This window comes from Micromys minutus (assembly GCF_963924665.1).
Source record: "Micromys minutus genome assembly, chromosome: 1".
In the NCBI taxonomy this organism is placed as follows: domain Eukaryota; kingdom Metazoa; phylum Chordata; class Mammalia; order Rodentia; family Muridae; genus Micromys; species Micromys minutus.
In genome coordinates, this window is record NC_137969.1 from 223,546,183 (window position 1) to 223,569,320 (window position 23,138).

Genomic DNA, 23,138 nt, shown 5'->3' on the forward strand with positions numbered 1-23,138 from the left:
GGGCCATGGATCAGTGGTTAATTCTGGGCTATTTAATTATTCTTTCAATCTCTTCCATCTCTGGCTCATCTTTTTTTTTTTAATATTCTCTGCATTTACAGTTCAGATGTTATCCCTTTCCCCAAATTGCATCCCCCCTCCCCCTCCCATTGCCTCCATGAAGGTGCTTCCTCTCCCAACCACCCTTTCCCACCTCAGCTCCTTGGTGTTCCCCCACACTGGGAAAATGAGCCTCCACTGGACCTAAGGGCTCTCCTCCCATTGATGTCAGAAAATGCTGTCCTCTGCTGCATATGCACCTGGGGCCATGGGTCTCTCCATGTGAACTCATTGGTTGGTGTTTTAGTCCCTGGAAGCTGTGGTGGGTTTGGTTAGTTGATCATTTTGCTCTTCCAATGTTGTTGCAGAACCTTTCAGCTCCTTCAGTCCTTTCTCTAGCCCCTTCATTGGGGTCCTCATGTTCAGTCTGATGGTTAGCTGCAAGCATCCTCCTCTGTATCAGTATGGCTCTGGCAGAGCCTCTGAAAAGGCATCCATATCAGGTTCTTGCCATCTCTGGCTCATCTTGACTGATTCTATCTTCACTGTGAACATATTTTAAGAAACTACAAATGGAGCCATAAAGTTGCTAACAGTAGGAGCCTGACATGGAAGACTGTGCTAAGAAAGAATTGCACATCTTGCTGTGTCAAGCCCTAGCTGGAAGCACACTGAGACAGGCATAGGATTTACCATTTTTATGGACTCTGTAAAAGGGGGTCCCTGAGGAATGACTATAGTTGTGACTTACATTTCCTCAGTGCCCAGTGACTGTTGATATCTTTCAGTGTTTGGACATGTGCATAAATTCCTTACAGGAATATATATTTAAGCAGGAAGAATAATTTTTTGAACATACGTACACATAAATTTCCAGGTTCTGTTTCTTCCCTTCTTACAATCATTTTTGATAGACAAAAGGTGACATCAATGGCATAGAATCGCTGTTTTCTGTTGAAGCTGTCTTCAGAGAGAGGAGAGCCTGAGCTGTGGTTCAGGAATGAGCCGTCACTGATTAGATAGCTAGCTCACCATTTACCTCACGCATGTGTCACCTTCCTTACCACCCTAGGAAGTATTTCCAGCCATCCACCTCTGTTACTCTTTACGGCTGATGTCTGTGCATCAGAAAACTTTTCTGTTTGTTTGCTTACTGTCTGTCAACCCCTAAAGTATAACCTGCTGGTTTGTATGTACCTAAGTGCCTGCCACGGAGTCATGCATATTACAGATTTTTGGTTAAAAAAAAAAAAAACTTTCTCAGTTAATAACTAAAAGAAGCAGTGTAACTATGACCTTCTGTTTGTTCATTAATTTATCTCCATTCTCTCGCTTTTCTGATGTTTCCTATCAGCATGATGAAGAAGAACAAGAGCAAGAGCAAGAAGTCAGTGTCTAAGCAAGATTCCCTCTGCATCCCACACTGTTACAAACTAGGGCATCTTAAAAACATATTGGATGCAGGAGAGTATGCCCCGTACATATCTCCTCCCATACTGGAGAGCAATTTTATTCAGGTAAATGACACTTACACTCTCAACTAGGTTCTAGTAACTGCCATACTTCATTTTCTTAAAGAGTGAAAGATTGAGAATTTTTTAAATGTGATGAGGGACAGTAACTAAGGGGAACAATTTTATAACTCTAAACAGCCTGAAATAATTAGTGTAACAGGGAAATTCAATTCAGATGTTCTCAACAATCCGACAGGCAAGAGTTCTGACCTACCTCTACTAGAGTTGTCATTCTCACAGAATCCTAATGTTACACAAACTGATTTTTGCAACATACTATCACAAGAAGGCACTCAGATAATTTTATTTTAATTTTTTAAATACATGTATTTTATGTTTTGCCTTGTTTGTACAACACATATGTGCCTATAGATAGATGGATGTTAGTAGTTGAACCCAAGTCCTATGTAAGAACAGCAAGTACTCTTAACAGCTGAGATATCTCTCTAGCTCCTACTCCTATATTTTAAATAAAAACACCTGTGGCTAGAGTTGAACTCAATAGAAGAGCCCTTGCCTGACATGCATGAAGCCCTGGTGCCCAAGTAAATAAACAACCATCTGAGAAAAGCTAAGAATTAAAATAAACCTTATATGTTGGTTTTAAGGGGGAAAGACAACTGTCAGATAGTACCAGAGACAAAGTTCCTTTTGAGAATGCACCTGCATTCTGAATGAAGACACAGAGCACCCGGACATTGTGCTGGCTTTCCTCCCAGTACTCACCACTAGACAGTTCAGGCAAAGACCATGCCTGTCCCTCATGGAGATATCATGGTAGAGTGTGATGCTGAACAAGTACAGAACCAACGCATTCAGCTGGTCCCAGAGTATGACAAAGAGGGAGACAGACACATCATCAATGAGGAGTCTCATGCTTCATAAGTGTGTTCTCTGACTGACACTAGAGACCTAGTGTGACTACTCTGTGCCCAGTGTAGCCCTCAGAGAGGAGTGAAGTCTCTAGAACATGTTTTAGTTATGCTCTAGAACACAAGATGTCAAAATTTAATGCTTTTGTATTTCAGCTACTTTTTTTCTGCTAATCTTTTATTTTCACCTTTCTTCCCGTACCTTTTTCATGTTAACTCTTGAACAATCTAATTGCATAGCCCTGGTCCCACACAGAGAGGGGGAAGTTTGTAGTCAGCAGATTAACCACAGTCCCACATAACTGCAGTCATAGCCTCTTAAATGACCAATTTTTTCTGGTTTGTGTTTGGCAGCCAGCTATAAACATTCCTGACTCTGGAGGTTCCAGTGAGGGAATAAAAGCATCCTAGAAAGCACCCAGAGCACTTGCTCACTTGAACTGTTAAATGTGCTAACACATCACCAGCTATATCCCTACCTAAGCTAATCCCCCAGCTGCATACTTCATAGGGTACAAAGGGACCAGTAGTTACTTCAGTTGTTTGCACTGGCCTTCTGACAACCCAGAGACTGTAGCTATTTATTCTGCTATCTCCAAAACATGAACAAGCCACAGAATGGAGGTACCATGCCTCATTTCCCCTTGTTTTCTGCCCCCTCCCCCCACTTACACTGCTGTAGCAAGCAAGGGTGCTAGATCTATACCTTTCCTGTACCAAGAAACTCCTTTCTTGTTCTCTACATCCAGGTCAATAGGAGAGGTGAATCTATTTACCTGCATAATCGAGCAAACTGGGTGACCGTAGGCATTTGTTCTTCCAATCCCATCTTCAAGACCCCCAATATGATGCTGTTGGCACATATGACACCAGAAGTTCAAAAAGAACCAGAACCCATCTCTAAAACCCTTCGGAAGTCTTCTTCTTCAGGGAATCTGGTGCTTACCAGGTGAGTCACAAGACAGGAGGACAGTGATCTCTATCAGAACACAGTAGCCCCATGTGGATAAAAGGAAAGATGTCAAGTGTCCCAGAGAATCACTTCAGGCACATTTTGCTTTCTCAAATGACACAGAGGTATCTCTAAGAGGATACATACAATAGTTTAGCACAAAGGCAGTCAAAATTTTAAAAAGCATACCTAAAATAATGGGTACTGAAGACTTGATAAACTGCCTCTTACATGCATGCTTTTCCCCCACCACAACAACCTTGCCTCCGAATTCTGGCCTCACCTTGACCACTCATTCAGCCTATGATCTTGAGCAAGTAACTTAATTGAAGCCACAATTTTAGGCAGTTTTATCACTATATATTTATTGTACAGATAATAGGTTTCATTATGACAATTTCATACACATATATATGAAATATATGTAAATTTCCATGTATATGCATTAAGTTCCTTAGTCATATTCATTCTTCATTATACCCTCTCTTTTCCCTAGCCTCACACCATCAGCCTCCTCCTCATCTCAGATAGTTCCTTTTTACTTTCATGTCTTTTATGTTTATGTAATCACATTTGTGTGTATGGGAGAGAGAGAGAGAGAGAGAGAGAGAGAGAGAGAGAGAGAGAGAGAGAGAGAGAACAATATGGGGGTGTCATAGTGTACATGTGGAAGTCAGAGGACAACTGCAGGTGTCAGTTATCAACGCTCTATGTTGCTCAGAGACTGGGTCTCTCCTGCTCACTGCTGTGTGTGCACCAGACCAGCTAGTCCAGTAGCTTCCAGAGTCAGGTTATCAGGCTTATAGAGTGAGCACTTTATCTCCCAACCTTCTTTTTAAAAATCCAGATTCCTCATGAGAGAAGACATACTTACTTATGTCCTTCTGAATCTGGCTTATTTCACTTAACACAATCTCTAGTTTCAGACATTTTTCTGTAGATAACATTTAATTATTCCTATGGATGAATAGAGCTCCATTGTATGTGTATATTTGTTTCTTTATCTGTCCATCTGTTCATAGTCCCTGGTCTGGTTCCATAACTTGCCTGTTGTGACAAGTGCCCTGCTTACTATAGGTAAGCAGGTAATCCTTTTGTACGGTAACAATATTCCTTTAGATAGACATACCCAGGAGAGGTGTTGCTGGGTTGTATGAGAGTTCATGTTTTAGTTTTTTAAGGAGCCTCCATGCTGGTTTCTATTATCTACCTTACACTCCTGTCAATAGTCTATAAGGCTTTCCATTCCCTTCCCACATCATTGCTAGCATCTGGTTTTTTTACTTCATGATAGTAACTATTCCAACTGATAATATAAACTCTCAATGCACTCTTCTTTGAATTCCTAGATATCTAAAGCCTCTGCTTTTATTACATTTTATTTTTTATTTTAATGTGTGTATGTGTTTGTGTATGTGCATCCACAAGTCCAATGTCAGAAGACAAGTTTGTAGCTCAGTATGTCCTTCATCATGTGAGATTAAATTCAGGTCACTGAGGTTGACTCTAGGTACCTTCACCTGATAAGCCATCTCACCAGCCCTAAGCCTCACTTTCAGGCTTAATTAGGATGGACAGTTTTCCATGATAAATGACATTCTTATTTATTATCACCAGGATCTTAGACACATAATTAAGATGAGATGGCTCTCAGGAGCTCCCACCCACACCTATCTGGGACTCAAGACCACTGACTGTCTTATTCTCCAAGCTCAAAAAGTCTTTCTATGGCTCTGCAACTAGGTCTTTGGATAATGTTACATTTGCATTTGTTTGTAGGTTTATCCCTCTGCAGTTTGCTACTCTTTCTGTGCACAGTGCTAAGAACATGCGTCTCAAGTTAAAGCTGATCAACGGCCGGTCTTACTACTTACAACTCTGTGCTCCTGTGTATAAACAGGATATCATATTTTCTCAGTGGGTAGACCTCATCCCCCTCTTGAATCAGGAGAAAGTCAAAAATACCAAAGTATCAGCAGTCTCAAGCCTCTCAGAAATCACCAACAGCACAGACATCACAGGCTCAACAGACATCACAGACATTACCGCTTTCACAGAACTGCGAGCCATGCACCCAAAAACACGCAGATACCTTTGTAACATCATGGAAAGTGCAGACTTCTCAGAATATACAGATGCCACCGACATCACAGATACCACTGATGACACTGCTGTCACTGATGTCACCGATATTCTGGAAAATGAGCTCACAGATGTTCAAGATATAAAAATTGTCACAGAAGTCACAGAAGTTTCAGAAGTCAAAATGGCCACAAGCATCTCAGGGGTCAAAATAGTATTTGAAAATGATGATATAATAAAGACCAAGCAGGAGGAAAAGGTATGTGTTGTGGGACACTTTATTCTTTAATGATCAAACATGGAGTGGTAACTAAGTCTCAGATAACACTCATGATGAAAATGCCATGGAGCCAACTCACAAAGACATGATTTTACAATTGACTCAATTCTAAACTCAGCATAAGTCATAAAATATTCCCTGAAATAATGACGGACCTTCCAGTATCAGAAAGCAGCAGTGTGACAGAAAGAAGGCCTGGATTAGAATCTTAGCCTTCTTGGTATTATATACATGACTGGTTAAATTGCCAAACACAAGGAGTGGTGTCATCACTCCTAAAATGAGAATATTAATAAAACAAAATAGCTATTTTATTACCTAAATATGAAGATGGGCTGAAGCCTCAATAAGAAAAAATGAAGGTAGAAATCAGAAAATAAAAAAAGGTTTTGACTTTAAAAAAGGCCAGAAAGTTAAAATAAAAAGGTAGAAGAGGGAGAAGGAAAAGGAAAGAAAGGGAGAGATTAAAACACTTAAATATATGTTAATCTGGGTGGCACAATGAACTATAAAGATAGATCAGTTTGAAGATTAGTAAACAATGTCAACTGAATCCATGTTCCAAAATGTGGGACCGAGGACAGACACTTCACAAAAGAAGCCACTCGTAAGTTATAGTAGGAAAAAGTTAAAAATATCTCATCTGTGTCTAGAGCTAGTGTGCTGTGAAACAGGTAAGCTGTCGTAAGGCAGTGCACCAGATGACCAACACCACCTCTTCCCTCTACTGTCCTCTCCCTAATCTAACCTTGTAACTGACAAGGAGCGGAGTAAAAACAGCAATGGTAGTAAAGCTATAGTGAAGTGGGGGTTCAGAGAGATCTACAATGTGGGTGAGAATTGGTCAAACATTCTTGAGATGCTTATGAAGCAAGAACCTTGAAAATACTTATGCCAAGGGCTGGAGAAGTGACTCACCACTTAAGAGAACTGGCTTCTCTTCCAGAGGAGCCAAGTTCAATTCCCAGCAACCACATGCTTCTTAGAATTGTCTGTCACCCCAGTTCCAGGGGTTCCAACACCCTCACACAGATATACATGTAAGCAAAACACTAATGCACATGAAATTAAAATACATATTTAAACCCTCTAACAGGAATGAAGAGTTAGCTATAAAGATGTGAATCATGGGTTGGAGATATAGCTCAGTGATACAATGTGTGCTTGGTGTACATAAAATCTTATTTAGGTCCAGCCCACAGCACCACACACACAAAGAACACATTAATCATCCCATACCATGCCTATAATAGTAAATTAACAAAATCATGATGCCTGCCAAAAACAACCAAGCAAACTCAGAGCAAGTGCCATGCTCATCTTGTTTAGGGGTTCCCATAGTATCTGCCAAGCCCATAGCAAAAGTCTGTCAGATGAATTAGTGTTGTGTACTTGCTAAAATTGTTCAAAAGTGTTTCTTAGCCTGAAAAGATGTTCATTATATACATTGAGAGCGGGGAAGAATAATCTCTTGGTATAAAAATCCACTGATACATACATACTAAAAAACAAAAAAACAAAAAAACAAAAGAACAAAAAAACAAAACAAAAAAAAAAAAAAAAAAACTAGGGACTGGGGATCTAGCTCCATTGATAAGCTGCTTGCTGCACAGCATGAGGACCAGAGGCTGATCTCCAGTGCCCACACAAAAAGCTTCGCATGATGGCATGCACTTGAAATCCCAGCACCATAGATCATTAGGGCTCACTGCTTAACAGGTCTAACTTAGTCAGTGAGCCTCAACCACATTGAGAAAAACTGCCTCAAAAAATAAGGTAGAAAGTTAGAGAGGGAAAATGCCTGTGTGGACTTCTGGTCTCCACAAATACATGTGCACATACATAGACATGCACTTGAACACACACATACGTGCAGCACACAGTTTGTCTCTGCATGGAGGGAGGAAGTACAGTTTGTACCTTATTTACCCTCTGAATTGTTCCCCATGCTAGATGTAAATACTTCATATAGGAAATATCCAAATAGTTTTTCACAGTTCATAATGACAAGAAGGACATTCTGATGGGAATGCTACCCAGGCCTGGTAGCACAAGCCAATGACAGAAACCTGTGAATCTGAGGCCTGTGCAGACCACAGAATGTGCTCTAGGTCAGCCTGAGAACCTGGTGAGACCTTGTCTCAAGACTGAAATAGAAAAAGGGCTGTGTGGTCCTCGGTGAAGCACTGGAGCAGCAGGCACATGGCCTTAGCCAACACTCTGTGCCGCAGTAAACACAAATGGTGGAATGTTAGATTAGAAATGCGGGCAACAGCTCCAAAGTGAGCTCAAAGCAGAGCTTTACAAAATAAAGTAGGCTGGAAACTGAGTGTGCCCAGGGAGCCATTGCTGCTGGATAGTGTTACCATGCAAGGAAGCATTTCCTACCTCCCACTTTGGTCCTCAGAGGATCTTTTCATGTGCATCAATCTTTTGCTTACATGGTTTTTAGGTACTACATGTGTGCAGTGCCTGCTGAGGCCAGAAGATAGCACTGGATCTCCAGGGACTAAAATTACAAACTGTTGTGAGCTACATGTGGGAGCTGGGAATCGAACCTGGCTTTTCCAACTGAGCAACTGGTGTTCTGAACCATTGTCTCTCTAGAGACTCCCCTTACAGCATCTTAAATTGTCTATAATACACATTATTTTCATTGTAAGCAAAAATGAAATTTTCTCTTGAGGGAGTAAGATTACGGCATATTCTTTTGGGGGTGTTTCAATTTGGATTTTTTGTTTTGCTTTGTTTTGTTTTGAAACATGGTCTTGCTATACTAGGACAGACTGAACTTGAATTTGCAATCCTCCAGCATCAGTTTCCACTGTGTGAGAACTGCAGGTATGTGTGACTAGGGCCAACAGTACTAGGATAGACCAGGTAGTTGCCATGGGAGGAAGAAGAGCAGCCATGAAGAATGTTAGGGAAACAGGTAATGAGTTCTCTGACTAATTGTACCGAGGCCCACATGAGGCAGTCTGACCACTCGGATGCAGTCACCGAGAGACCTGAGGCTGGGATGTGGCTGGAAGACAATTAAAAGCAAAGGTTTTAGAGTCTTGAAAAATGAAAGTATTATTGCTATTGTTATGAGCCCTGAGCCCCCACTTCCTATCATATGCTCCTAAGAGCAACCTGACTGAAGACTACATGGCAAAGAATTTCTAGAAAAGCTTCCTTATCCTGTAATTCAAAGACAAGTGTTGTAATTAGACCCTACTCATCTTACGTGAGGTGGAACTGGGGTTCCTCACTCTGACCTGGATGTTGTGCATTAGGCTGCAGCGGTGCAGGCCTTTGTCCCTATGTCACCAGCCTTCACAGCGGCCAAGGCCTTTCTCCATAGTCATGCCACCCCATGCCTTACACTCCATCTGGTGAGCACTCATTAAATATGAAAGTGAAGACTAGAGACTGCTCCATCAACACTGTCTCTACATGGGGTCCTTCTGTTATCTGATTTCCCACTGCTTGTTATTTCCCAAGGAATATAATCTGAAGCACGGGAGTCTACGGGATACAAAAACTAAGAACAACTGCCGAGACTCCCCCAAACATGTCGCCATCTCAAACATAACCCTGACTTTGCAAGATGAAGACTCTTTTCAGACTCTGACTCCTGTGAAAAGCAAGGAAGGCATATGCAAAAAAATGTATGATGAAACTGCTGAAGAAAAGATGACTGGTCTTCGGAATGTACATCTAAAGGCCTCAGAATCCAGGTCAGTAGCGTGGGAAACGCTGTGGGAAGTCTATGAAGTGCAGCGTGCGTACAGATGCATGCCTGCTTCCCGGCAACCCATGCATTTGTCTCTGACAATTCTCAGACAGACACAGTGTGACAGAACAATGACATAGGCAACTCTTAGCTAGCCATTTTGGGGTCAGCCTTGGCTAATTTTTATTCCCACACCAGCTTCTCGTGCTGCTCATCTGGAATTGTTGCTATTGGGTTAATGCTAAGAACGTGAGTTTTAGAGATTAACAGATGCACAGAGATCACATTTGGGAGCTGGAATGCTGACGTCTAGAATGGTGGTGTGAGCTTTAAGGCTATGCTTATCCTCATTGTCTACTGAGCCTCCATATCTCCTTACACACCTCTGTACTTGCAATAAGATTTTTAAAAAACCTATTTTCATTGTTTTAATACCTCTATTGCAAAGCTGATTGCAAACTGAATGTGAGTGAATATTGTACTGGTAGAGATGCAAGTTAATACATTCATTCTAGGGTACGGCTTAAAGAGAATCCAGATCAAAATGCTTACTTTAGGCTATGTGGCATATGTCTGTAAGTCTCAGCTACTCTGGAGATTAAGGCAGGAAATCCCTTCAGCCCAAGAGTTCCAGACTAGCCTGGGGAGCATAGTTAAACCCAACCTTAAACAAACAAACAATTTATGCTAGTAAAAGGAAGGGGTGGGTGTAATAATATATTGCAAATATAATAAAAGAGTGGTGGGGTAGCTCGATGGTGGACCACTTGCTCACAACACACAAGGCCCTGGATTTGACGCTGATCACTGTGCCAGAGAGAAGTTCTGTATACTGTACACACATACATAGGATAAGAAAAATTAACTTGGAATGAAATTAACTAGAATTTGTTAAGTAACATGAAGTACTAAAAAGAGGTTTGGTTGTTTTTTGTTTGTTGTTTTTGTTTTTGGGTTTTTTTTCCCCCAAAAAGAATGACATAGTAAACTATTGAAATGGCTACTTATTGAGAAAGAAAAGCTGAAAACTTAAAAGTGTCATATCAACTATTAATAGTAGGTAGGATAGTAAATGTTATTGAGAAAGTCTATACATTTTTCCTTTAAAATCTGGAGACATTAGGAGCTGGAGGGATGTCTCTGCACTAAAGAGCACTTGAGGCTCTTACAGAGGACTGCTTTGGGTCCTAGCACCCACACAGGGTGGTCCATAATTGCCTAGAGATCCCTTTCAGAGACTCAACATCCTGGCATCTGGTGGTACCATGCATGCACAAGGTGTGCACACTTATGTGCAGGCACTGACACATGCACACGAAGTTAAATAAACATAAAGTATGATGGGTCTCACCTGAGTTTAAAGCCAGCCTGGTCTACAGACCAGTTCTAGGACAGCCAGAGCTATGCAGAGAAAAGCCTGTCTTGCAAAACCAAAACTACTAAATAAATGAATCTTTTTTAAAAGTTTGGAGATAGTAAATTAAGTGACTTTTAATAAAAATGCAAAGTGGAAAACTAAAGCAATCATAAATTGAAAACTTGAAGGAGTTACCGAAGTTCTTATTAAAGAAAAGGGAAACTTTCCAACATTTTTTCTGGACAGTTTTATTTTTAACTGTGAATTATATTTCATTTCTGCCATTTTTTCTCATAAAACTATAAAAATATATTTTATTTCTCAAAACCTTAGTTTGCTTTTTCTAAGCCAGACAAAAACAACACAATAAAGATTAATCTGAGTTAATCCTGCTTGTGACAATAAAGGTCTTAGATTTCTAATGTCTTAGAGTTTCTGTAGGCAAAATGTAGCAAGCTTAGTTTGATACTTAGTCCCACACAGAAAGAGAAACAGAATGGTCCTGACATGTCCACACCAAACATGCTTTTGTTTTGAGTCTTGCTATACAGCCAGGCTGCTCTGAAATTCACTGTGCAGCTCATGCTGCTCTTGAGTTTTATGATCTTTCTATCTCAGCCTTGAGTGTTAGGACCACAAGCAACACCACTACACCTACCACCACTATACCTAACACCACCACTAAACCTATAACAACACCACTACACCTAACAACACCACTACACCTAACAACACCACTATACCTATAACAACACCACTACACCTAACACCACTACTACACCTATAACAACACCACTACCCCTAACAACACCACTACACCTATAACAACACCACTACACCTATAACAACACCACTACACCTAACACCACCACTACACCTATAACAATACCACTACACCTAACACCACCACTACACCTATAACAACACCACTACACCTAACAACACCACTACACCTAACAACACCACTACACCTAACAATACCTATAACAACACCACTACACCTAACACCACTACTACACCTATAACAACACCACTACCCCTAACAACACCACTATACCTATAACAACACCACTACACCTATAACAACACCACTACACCTAACACCACCACTACACCTATAACAATACCACTACACCTAACACCACCACTACACCTATAACACCACCACTACACCTAACAACACAACTACACCTAACAACACCACTACACCTAACAATATTTTTTTAATTAAGAAATTGTAGCAGAAGAGATGGCTCAATGGTTAAGAGCACTGACTGCTTTTTCAGGTCCTCAGTTCAATTCCCAGCAACCACATGGTGGCTCACAACCATCTGTAATTGGATCCAATGTTCTTTTCTGGTGTGTCTGAAGACAGTGACAATGCACTCACATACATAAAATAAATTTAAAAAAAATAAAGAAGTTCTAGGGCCAGTGAGATGTCTCACCAAATAAAAGTGCTTGCAGTCCAAGTCTGATGGCATGACTTAGATTCCCAGATTGATGGTGCAAGAGGAGACCTGACCTAGCCCTTCTTCAGGGGTCATGTGGATTGCCTGTGGGTATTAACTAAAACACACTATGTTCCAATGAATTCTTTCTTTGTGTTATTTCCTTTATATGCATTTCTACAAGTCAAGGGGGTAGCTATTGGTTGTGTGGATGGACAGTTGGTTGATTAACTGTTTGCAGTAAAGCTCCCCACTGCATATAGAAACATCATAAATATGTCCAATATCCAAGGAGAAGCAACTGGAAGCTCTTTAACTTCTTTTCTTTCCCAATTCTTTTTACAGTAATTTGTCCTGTGCTTGTATGCATGTGTACAGAAGTCATAGGACACTTGTAGAAATAAGTTCTATCCTTTCATCTTATAAGTCGCAAGGATCAAACTAAAGTCATCAGGGTTGGTGGCAAGTGCCTTACCAGACCAAGCCATCTTTCGAACCCAGTGAATAATTTCCAACAAATGTCTCTCGCCTGAAGTCATTTTACTGTTTCTGTCTTGAAATAACTGGAAATTTTATAAATTTCCATTAACTATTTAGAAAGATAATCTAATTTCTTTTTCCATTTGTTCATATGTATATACATATACTATGCATGTGTCCATTTAAAATGATTTATTTGGCAGATATTTGTAATTATTAGGCAGCTTGCAACTCTATTTTCTCAGAGTTTCACACTTTAGCTGTCTGCTCAAATTTTTTACACACACAAACACACTGTTCCCTTTTCCCTTCCTCATATCACGACTTTGTCTCCCTTTGTCCCTCCCCATCCTCTCAGCTTTCACCTCAGCACACCCTGTCTGGGATAACATATTTTATAGCTTATGATCTGCCTCTCCCATTGGAATAAAACACATCAAAGAATAGGGACTTGATGATTTTTACTGTTTATTCCTTGTTCTTAATGCACACAAGGTGCCTGGTAAATATTATCGAGCAAATGAATCACACTTTGCCAAAAAAGAACTTCCCTTGTGGAACTGAGGCAATGATATAATTTTCTTGTATCCTATTTTGGCTTTAAAAATAACACTTTTTCCCATCTTATTTTGTTGGTATAGAATAAATCTTTGACTAACATTTCTTTGTTTCCCATTCTTTGAACTCAGATCAGTTTGAATCTATTTTATAAATGTTAGAGTTTGTGCTGTTAATTTTGGGGGAAAGAGTGCTGAGGATTGAAGTAAGAGACTCACACATGCCAACAGCACCCATTACCACTGAGGGATGCTGCCTATCTTGAAGACTTTGTAATTCTACTTACATAGGTACAATTCTTTTATCATGTCACTAATTATTTGAGTTTTTTTTTTTTTTTTTTTCAATTACATTTGTTTGTTTGGTGTGTGGGTGGGGGGGATGTATGTCATATTTTACAATCAAAGGAAAAACTGTCAACTCAAACTCATGAGTTTCCTTATAGGAATTCTCCTAGATTACGTTCTTAGGGCTCACTGTGAGAAATACTATTACCATCTGTCTTAGTTAGGGTTTTATTGCTGTGAACAGACACCATGACCAAGGCAAGTCTTATAAGGACAACATTAAATTGGAGCAGGTTTACAGGTTCAGAGGTTCAGTCCAGTGTCATCAAGGTGAGAACATGGCAGCATCCAGGCAGGCTTGGTACAGGAGAAGCTGAGAGTTCTACATCTTCATCTGAAGGAAACCAGGAACAGACTAATCGAGTATCTCCAAGCCCACCCCCAGAGTAACACACTACCTCCAACAAGGCCACACCTTCTAATAGTGCCACCCCCTAGGCCAAGCATATGCAAACCATAACATTCCACTCCCTGGTCCCCATAGGCTTGTTCAAACACATGAGTCTATGGGGGCCATACCTAAACATAGCATAATAAAAAGTACATTTAGTTCAACTTCCAAAGTCCCCATAGTCTGTAGCAGTATCAACAATGTTAAAAGTCCAAAGTTCAAAGTCTCTTCTGAGATCCATCCAATCACTTAACTGTAATCCTTGAATTAAGTCAGGCAACCAGCTGGGCAAACTCCAAATTCTGCCATCTCCATGCCTGATGTCAAACCAGTCTTCAGATTTTCAATTCCTTTTTCATCTTTGTTGATAGCAACAAACTTCTTTCTCCTGGGCTGGTTCCATCACTGTTAGCAGCTTTCCTTGGTACATATCCCACTGCTCTGGCATCTTTAACATATTTGGGTCTCCAAGGCAGCTTCAATGTTACAGCTTTCATTTCAATGCAATGTCTGGGATCCACACATAACCTTCTGCGCTCATCCAAGGGCTGGCTTCACTTCTCCAGCACTTCAAGCTCAGGTTGATCCACTACACCTTTGCTGTTGTTCTTGCTGATCACCCCACGGTACTGGCATCTCAAATATACTGAGGTCTTCCATTGCAACTAGGCCTCTCATAGGCTCCCTACATGGTGCCAAGCCTTATATCCTTTGCATCACCCCTTCAGTCCTGGATTGTCAACAACTGAGGCTGCACTTTCACCAATGGCCTTCCATGGCCTCTCCTAGTGCAGAGCCTCAGCCATTCTCCATGACACCTTCATCCCTTCAAAAACCAGTATCACATGGGTGATTGTTATACATTACCAAGTACAGCTGCAGCAGGAGGTACAACCTTGGCTATCTCTGGAACACGGGTTTTTTGGGTTTTTTTTTTTTTTTTTTTTTTTCCTTTCAGAAAACACTTCCCAGAAGATTTCATCTCAGTGATGCTGGTCTCTTCTTAATCACCACTAATTTCTTAGCTCCAGCTGACCAGCATCAATTGTCCCAGTGGCCTCCTTCTCCTCTTAAATATAAGATCAGAGCTACATGGCCGAAGCTGCCAAGTTCTGCTGCTTGCAGGAGCTGGAACATGTCCCCCTTGTTCTATTACATTATCACTAGATTCCTCTTTTCTAACTCCTTCACTGCCTAAGCTTGGCTGTCCTGGATCTTGTCTGTAGATTGACCTTGAGTTTAGAGATCTGTACGCCTGTCTCCTGGGATTAAGGGTGTGGACCACCACACCTGGATTTATGCTTTTCTTCACCTAGAACTTGCTCAGTCCTAGGCTGGCCTTGCATTTAAAGATCTGCTTGTCTTTGACTCCTGGGATTAAAGGTTTGCACTAAGTTGCCTGGAGCCAATTTAGCTGGGTGGGGTCTTGCCCCAAGGTCCTTACTTCCTTAATTCAATTTAAAATTCTTGAACACAGAATTTAGCTCTATTTAATTTCCTGGTGTCCCTTTAATACTCAAACCGTATATTTGTATCTTTCCTTTCTCAACTTGCTCCTTTTCATTAAAATGTTCTTTATAAGGGTGAGCTTTAGTAACTACACAACAGAATTTACATCAGGCTATTTTGAGACTTCCTTTTTCAAAGCACTTAATCTAAATCTTCATTTTAAACTCAGGCAGACTCTTTGGACAAGGGCAAAAAGCAGCCGTGTTCTTCACCAACATACTACAAAAACAGTCTCTTGGCTACACATAGTGAAATTCTCCACTGAAACCGCTTGATCCCTATTAGAGGTGGAGAAACAATTAAAACAAATAAATGTCTCCCAGACCACTGATGTATCCTACCACCTCATGTATGGGGAGGAGGGGGAGTGAATATAGATAGAGTCTCCACTCTGCCTAAGCTATATCCCTAACCTTTTAATTTTTTATACTTTTAGCACAAAGTCTCAATATGCAGTTCAGGATGGCCTGGGACTTACCCAACCTGGCTCATACTCTCAACCTTCTACTCTTAACCTCCTAAACCACTAGGATTACGGGTTTGAACCACCATTGCCTAGTTTACCTGATCTGTTACTGATGGTAATCTGAGTTACCTAGGTGGAATTAAATAATGACCAGAACTGCTCCTAGCAACTCTGGTGTGCTAAAGGATACAGAAAGAAAGTTTACAACAAAACAGAATAAACAGGAGAAATGGGTAATAAAGAAGAGAGAGAGAAACAGAATCTTTGGTCAGAAACAGAGAAGGAAGGCAAAAATGCAGATATCTGCCAGTGAGGAACAGAGCATTCCCTACTGTTTGACACTGTGGGCTTAATAGAAAATCCTTCTTATAATGATGTAAATGAATGAATGCATCCAACTTAGGAACTTGATTTAAGTAACTGTCAGTCAGGTCAGGACACTCTGATACCACTTTCTAGTTTAGCTCATTCTCACAGTACAATATTGCCACTAATAACATTCTACAAACACACCATAATTAGAATCAGGAGTCTGTTCAAATCAGTATCTTCTTTGTTCTTTTGCAATGAAAATTGTTACATGCCCAGAAAAATTGATACAAACTACTTTTCAGTGTAGCTTTTAGCTTATAAAATAAATGAGCAGAGACACAGCCACTTCCCTTCCCCACTCCAGTTTCCTCACTAACATGTTATAATCAGTGTACCAATATTGATGTGTTATTAAGTGGTTGTACTTTACAACATAAAGCCTCATACTTCAGAGTATAAAATTCTGTGGGTTTTGATGAATGTATGTAATTTGTGCCCTTTGTTACATGTTCACAAAATCATTTCATTGTTCTAAATATTCCATCAACATTAGATTAGCTCTTTTTGAAAAGACACTTCTAGCTAATCATATGCATGTGAGTCTATGTGGGGTTAATTGCATGTGAATTCAGTTGCCCATAAAGTCAGCAGAAGGCACTTGATCCCTTGGAGCTGGAGTGCTGTGAACCAAACTCAGGTCCTCAGGAAGCGTGACATGCGCTCTTAACTCTTGAGCCATCTCTAGTTCCCTATATTAGCTTTTCATTGTGGCCTGGCTTGGGTTTTGTTTTGCTTTTTTAATAGTAAAAATTACAAAGCTAATAGGACAAAAAATTCTATGTAAGGTCTAGGTTTTGTCAGCTTCACGATATGATCATTTGAAATGATGTGTGTCACTACATAAGCCGAAAAATAATGGAATTTTAAAATAAAAAAATATTGTAATTTAGCAGATCTTAAATGTTTTAAGGCTTTTCCCCGTTAGCTCTCTATGACATTAATCTCTTAACTGCTAGAAAGAAAGAAATGAAAAAAAGAAAACAGAACTAAATTTTTATTTTAAGAAGCCTCTTAAGGTCTGACCCATGGGACATGTTTGTATGGGAAACAGTTGGTTCAGTAAACCATGGGCTCCTTTTGCTGCCGGTTTGTACCAGGAACATAATTAGCAGCTAGTCTCTAATTGGAGAATGCTAATTTGCAAAAGAAAGAGTGGGATTCACCTAAGCTTTAATCCTGGGGCATTTGTAGGATTTAGCTAGGAGGGTGAAACCTTCCTGTGTTATTTTTCTTTCCTAAGACCATTAATTTCCATAAAACCTTATAACTGTTTGTTTTTTAATGAAAAAGCTTTAAAAAGACAAACATGACCCTGCAGAATATTGTGCATATCCATTTAAAATGCAAAATAAGCAATTTAAATCTATATGGGATAAGGCTGAAGGAGGCATGCTTTTCTCTACTGTCATAGGGGGCCTTGGAGTAATGAAGAACCTCATTTACACTCCTTCACAGACAGAGCAGTACTGTGGGAGCCTTTGCTTTGAGATAACAGACTCTGTTTTAATTTGTGCCTGTTTTATAAGAGACATGTTTTTTCACGGTCTTTTTTTTTTTTTTTTTTTTTAGTACTTATTTACTATATATATATATATACACACATACATACACTGTAGCTGTATTCAGACACACCAGAAGAGGGCATCGGATCCCATTACAGATGGTTGTGAGCCACCATGTGGTTGCTGGGAATTGAACTCAGAACCTCTGGAAGAGCAGTTAGTGTTCTTAACCACTGAGCTATCTCTCCAGCCCCAAGAGACATTTTCTTTTATGTTGCCTAGTCTCTCGACAATTTTTTATCATTAGTCTCAACCTTCAGTCTAAATCCTAAGACTTATTGGCATAGCTATGAGAATCCACTTTTGGAAAATTGTAGAGAAATTACTACTTTAAGTTTCTTAAGACTGAAAGACTGTAGACCCTGAAATGACTGTATCTGCCTGACCCCTTGCATGAGTCAAAGCCACCTCTGTAGGATTACCTGGGCAGGGAAATTTAAAGGTAACTCTTCAGCAGATTCTCTTGTACTTCAGCAAGAGGGAATGGCTGAGCAGCCACAGGTGGAGATGCCAGCAGCCTGTGACTGTGAGAAATGTAATAACAGAAGATGTTATGCTATTACATACAATTTGATTTGTGGCTTTTACAAGCTGAATACCTTGTAAGTGAACAACCTTACTCTTTATAATCAATATAGTCTAGGCTTGCTAACCACGGTCCATTACCACTCATGGAAAGCTTGGAAAATGACTGGTTATCTCAGACCCAGCTGGTTTTTTTCTAAATATTTGTTGTCACGGTAGCAACTCTTGGAACTGTGCTGTTTATTTTTACAGGAGTACAAGAACTGATTCAGACACTTCAGGTAAGGAATAAATTCCAAGACACATTTTTTTGTGCTCTTCAGTAGACAAGAGTTACTCGGGATTCTTGTAACAGTAGATGATTGGGAACAAAGGGTTCCAGCCAGGCCTTCTGTTGCCTTCCCAAAATTCTAAACATTCCACCCTGGAGAGGCTCTTCCAATACCATCTTCAGACCCTTTCAAGTGTGCAAGTCATGTTTGAGCTCCCAGTTCCCTGAGTCTAATCTATTAGGCATGAACTCCTCCAAGATGAGCTCTACAGGAGATCAACCCTACAGCAGCAACAGGACCTCTACCCTTCACATTTGTATGGGGAATATTCTTGGTAAATCAAAATCACTCAGCTCCTCCGCTCTTCCCACTTACATCTTTAGCCTAACACACACTGTGGGGTGACTTAGTTAATGTTTAGGTACAGGGATTTCTTATTTATGTATTCTCATGTCTTAAAGTATCTTCAATTTCTAACAACAAACATGTAACTGAGGAGGTTGTCTGTCACACAGGCAAATAGAAACCTTGCCTTTTGCTGACTGTTCACGTACCTCTAGCCACTCTCTAACCTGTGAGCTGGAGGAAGCTTCGCTACATGGCACTTTTAAAAGAATATTATGGAAAGAACATGAATGAATATTTAACTTGGTTTAAGTGGAGAGGAAAAACATAAGAATATTTGAAAACATTGTAGTCATATTTAAAAGTCAGTCCTAACAAAACAACAACAAAAAAAAAAAAAGGAAAAGAAGATTATTACAATTTGTTTCTTTTATGTGTATGAGTGTTTTCTATGTATGTGCACTATGTGTGTAGATGATACTGGGAAAGGTCAGAAGAGGGCACCAGATGCCCTGGAACTGGAGATATAGACAGTTGTGAGCCATCAAGTGAGTGCTGGGAACTGAAATAGCAAGTGTTCTTAACCACCTACCATCTCTCCAGCTCAATATAGTATTCAGTTTTACACAAATGGAATTTATCTTTATATCTGCTCATTGGATGTCAGTATCCAAAAATACCTACTGAGCTTTACCACATGTGGAATGTGCATTCTGATCTACAGTGTTGAACCTGAGACCACCATAAGCAAAGTGCTTCTATAGAAATGATGCAAGGCGTGGGCTGGAGAGATGGCTCAGTTGTTGGAATGTGTGTTACTCTTTTAGGGATCCCAGTTGATCCCTAGCTTTGTTAGGCAGCTCACAGCTGCTTATGACTCAGGCTATAGGACACCTCTGGTCTCCATGTACTACACACACGATGCACAACTCTCATAGACACACACACATGAAGACATATATACACATGATTTTAAAAAATCTTTTTAAAAAGAAAATATATGGTCTCCTTTTTAGTTTGTAGAATTTTCACCCATCAACTTCTACCACAAACTATACTTTATAAAGAGGTCAAAACACTAAAAGTTTCGAGGCTCCAGAGTTACCCAGTACCAGTAGTCCAAATAAATGCCCTCCTTGTTTGCCATGGGCAAGGATCCATCTAATGGCAGCCTGACTGCTAACTTGTCACTAGACTCAGAGATAAAACTATGATTCACTTAGTTAGCGGTGGACGTCCAGTTCATGCAGGGTACCAACATGGTTGTCTTTATTCTATCTATGATTGATAGTTCCACCTGTTCTGGTACATCAAGGTTTTAAGCTGCCTGAGCATGTATTTTATATGAAGTACTTTGGGAGAGTCAGGAAAGATAAGACAAAAATATTAATCAAGTTACTTACCATAAGTCTGTGCGGTAGCCAAAGAAAAGCCACTGGAGGAAGTACAACGGTTTTAAAATGGCTTCTCTACCGACTAAATCTGTAAGAGAAGCTAGAGGACGCCAGAGATAGGAAGAGCAGGTAGGAAGCTTTCCCAGCAGTCAAGGTGAAGGATGTCAAACAGTCTCTGACAGATAAGAAGTGGTCAGTGGTGAAACTTCGGGAGGATGTGTATGTATAGTCAGAAAGAGTTCCTTACATATTTACACAGTTGACATATACTAATATTGCTGGTGATGACAGAGATGATGATGAAGATTTATTGGCAAGGGCTGGAGAGCTAGGTCAGCACTGAAATGCTGAAGCATGAGGATACTCACATAGGAAGCTGGGTGCAGTAACACACACGAGTCATCTTGGCTCTGTGCAGAGATGGAAGATCCTTGGTGGCTGCTGATTAGCCTAGCTGAATCTGCGAGCCTCAGGCCACAAGGAACCAAGTCTCAGAAATCAAACTGGACATGTCCCGCGGAGACACCTAAGATTGTTCTCTGGCCTCCACATGTACAGATGTGCACACGCACACTTTCATACACGTGCACCAACCACTTGAGTGCTCACACATGCAGAGTTATTGAAGTCTACTTGTAGGAACAAAAGACAAGGGAGGGTGGTTTGGGGAACATCGTGAGTGGGATATGTAAATCTGTGAAGCAGTCTGGGAAAGGGAGTCAGAGGGGACGTGGATGTAGAAAAGGGCAAACGAACACTCATGTTGAGTCAGAGGCTTTAATTCTAACCTGACTTTCTCCATTACATGAACATGTCATTTCACCTCCTCTGTATATGGCTAGGCTGTGGGGATGAGGAGGGCATTTTGACAGTGATTAATTCTAAAAGCTGTGCTGCTGATGGCTCATTTCTGGAAGGCTAGCAGGCAGTTTCAAGTGGGCGCCCTCGACATCAGGGACTAACCACAGACACAGCAACAAGGTAGCAAAAGTGTGCATGGAGCTTGCTCAACCGTGAGCATGGCACAGTTTGTGATATGGCATGCAGGTTGCCACAAGGCATTAACCATTTTCCCTGTTTGTTCTCTTTCATGTTTCCCTGTTTCTTCTCCTTTTTTCTCCCGTGTCTTCCTGGTTTTCTCACTCAGGCTTATATAGTTTCTCAGTTTTCCCCCTGATTAGCATTTCTTTCCCCTTCTTCACCCTCCTCTGAAACATGGTTTTCCCTCTCACACACTCTTATCATTTGTTAATACGCTTCACCTCAGGAAGGCAAAGGCTACCCCATCCTAAACCCTCATTCTATTAAATTCAGTCCAAACAAAGACGAAAACGCCTCTGTAATTCTAATTTCTGGGTAAAGCCAGAATAATAATGCTGCCCAAAGCTGGGGAAAACCAGTCCCCATGTGAGCTCCCAGCCTCCTAGGTAGCAAAGGACAAAATGATGTGGCTAACCCCCCCGCACTCCTGCAGCTAATGGTGTTTCTGTGCAGTGTTTGGTGGGAAGCAGAACTTCAAATACTCCCAGAATGACATGGCAGATCCCAAGCTAGGCCTGTATTTCTGGACCCAAGTCATTTCTCTCCTTCCTGGATTTTTAATTTTCTACCATTCAGGCTTCATTATTCTCCTCAACATTTCTGATTTCTTTGTAGAAATCAGGGTGTAGGCTTTCCCACGATGCCACAGTATTCTTCTACATGACAAAGAGTGAGACCAAAGACAAGGGTTCAAGAAACAAGACAAAACTCATATATGAAACACTCAGTTTCCTTCCCACCCACCTGCTACTTTTTATCTTTCTGTTCAATACTACAAATCAAGGTCTAAGCAGACAGTTCACTCTCTGGCTTGTGTAACCCAAAGTAAAAAGAAAAAGCGAAGGAAGCCCACCCCCCAAGGGACCAGGTTTGTGAACCAGCAGTGAACCCACTGTAAAGAACATAGACACCTGACAAAACATTTAGAACACTGTTTGAATCTGAGACCCAAATTAAGTTTTCTCTTGTGTGCCCCTTTCTCTCTTGTCTTTGGCCTTCCTCCTTTCCCACTTTTTCTCTAATCTCTTCTGTTTGCCTTCACTCTTGCTTCTCTTCCCCTTTGGCTCTCCTCACACCAAATCCTCTTCATATGTCCCCAACCTTGTACCTCATCTGTCTCTCCATTTCTCAGGGGGATGCACACAAGTCTAGTAAAACAGAAAAGGTCATATTGAAAAAACCTGTTGGATGGCCTAAAGGTGAGTTTTCAATATAGGTCTCTGTAGATTTAAATGGAAGATGAGACACTTTTAGAAAATATTAGTAAGTTGACTCTTTAACATAGATCTCATGTTTTCTGTAGTAGCAATTGCAGATAAAGAGCTAGAACAGAATGTGGAGGGGTTTGCCAGCTGGCAGGAGGCAGAGCAGAAGGGGCTTTGGTGAGGCACTGAGAGAGAATTACATAATCCTGCTACTACATGGGAGTTATTGTTCTCTTTAGACTATACTGAACACAGGTTGTCAGGCCTGCCAGCAAGCACCTTACCTAAGCCATGTTGCCTATGCATAGATAAGAAAAGCATCATTACAAAGAGTTTTATTATTTTTATTTTGAGCATTACTTTTATTTTCAGTAGCACTTGGGGAAGAATGCAGGGCCTTACACAT

General features: G+C 40.6%; 1 protein-coding gene across 2 annotated transcripts; it reads left to right on the plus strand.

Moving 5' to 3' along the window:
* Positions 1–1,394: 1,394 nt before the first annotated feature.
* On the plus strand, positions 1,395–21,698 carry GARIN2 (golgi associated RAB2 interactor family member 2; the record flags this gene model as incomplete). 2 transcript variants are annotated; one of them, XM_080911611.1, is made up of 6 exons in its annotated part: positions 1,395–1,556; positions 3,175–3,374; positions 5,157–5,718; positions 9,226–9,461; positions 18,728–18,756; positions 21,634–21,698. In XM_080911611.1, 6 exons carry the CDS (start codon positions 1,395–1,397, stop codon positions 21,696–21,698), a joined length of 1,254 nt encoding a protein of 417 aa, XP_080767737.1. The 2 variants fall into 2 exon arrangements, with proteins under 2 accessions (XP_080767737.1, XP_080767738.1); XM_080911612.1 differs by lacking the exon at positions 3,175–3,374 and having other exon boundaries at positions 1,498–1,556.
* Between the last annotated feature and the right edge of the window lie 1,440 nt (positions 21,699–23,138).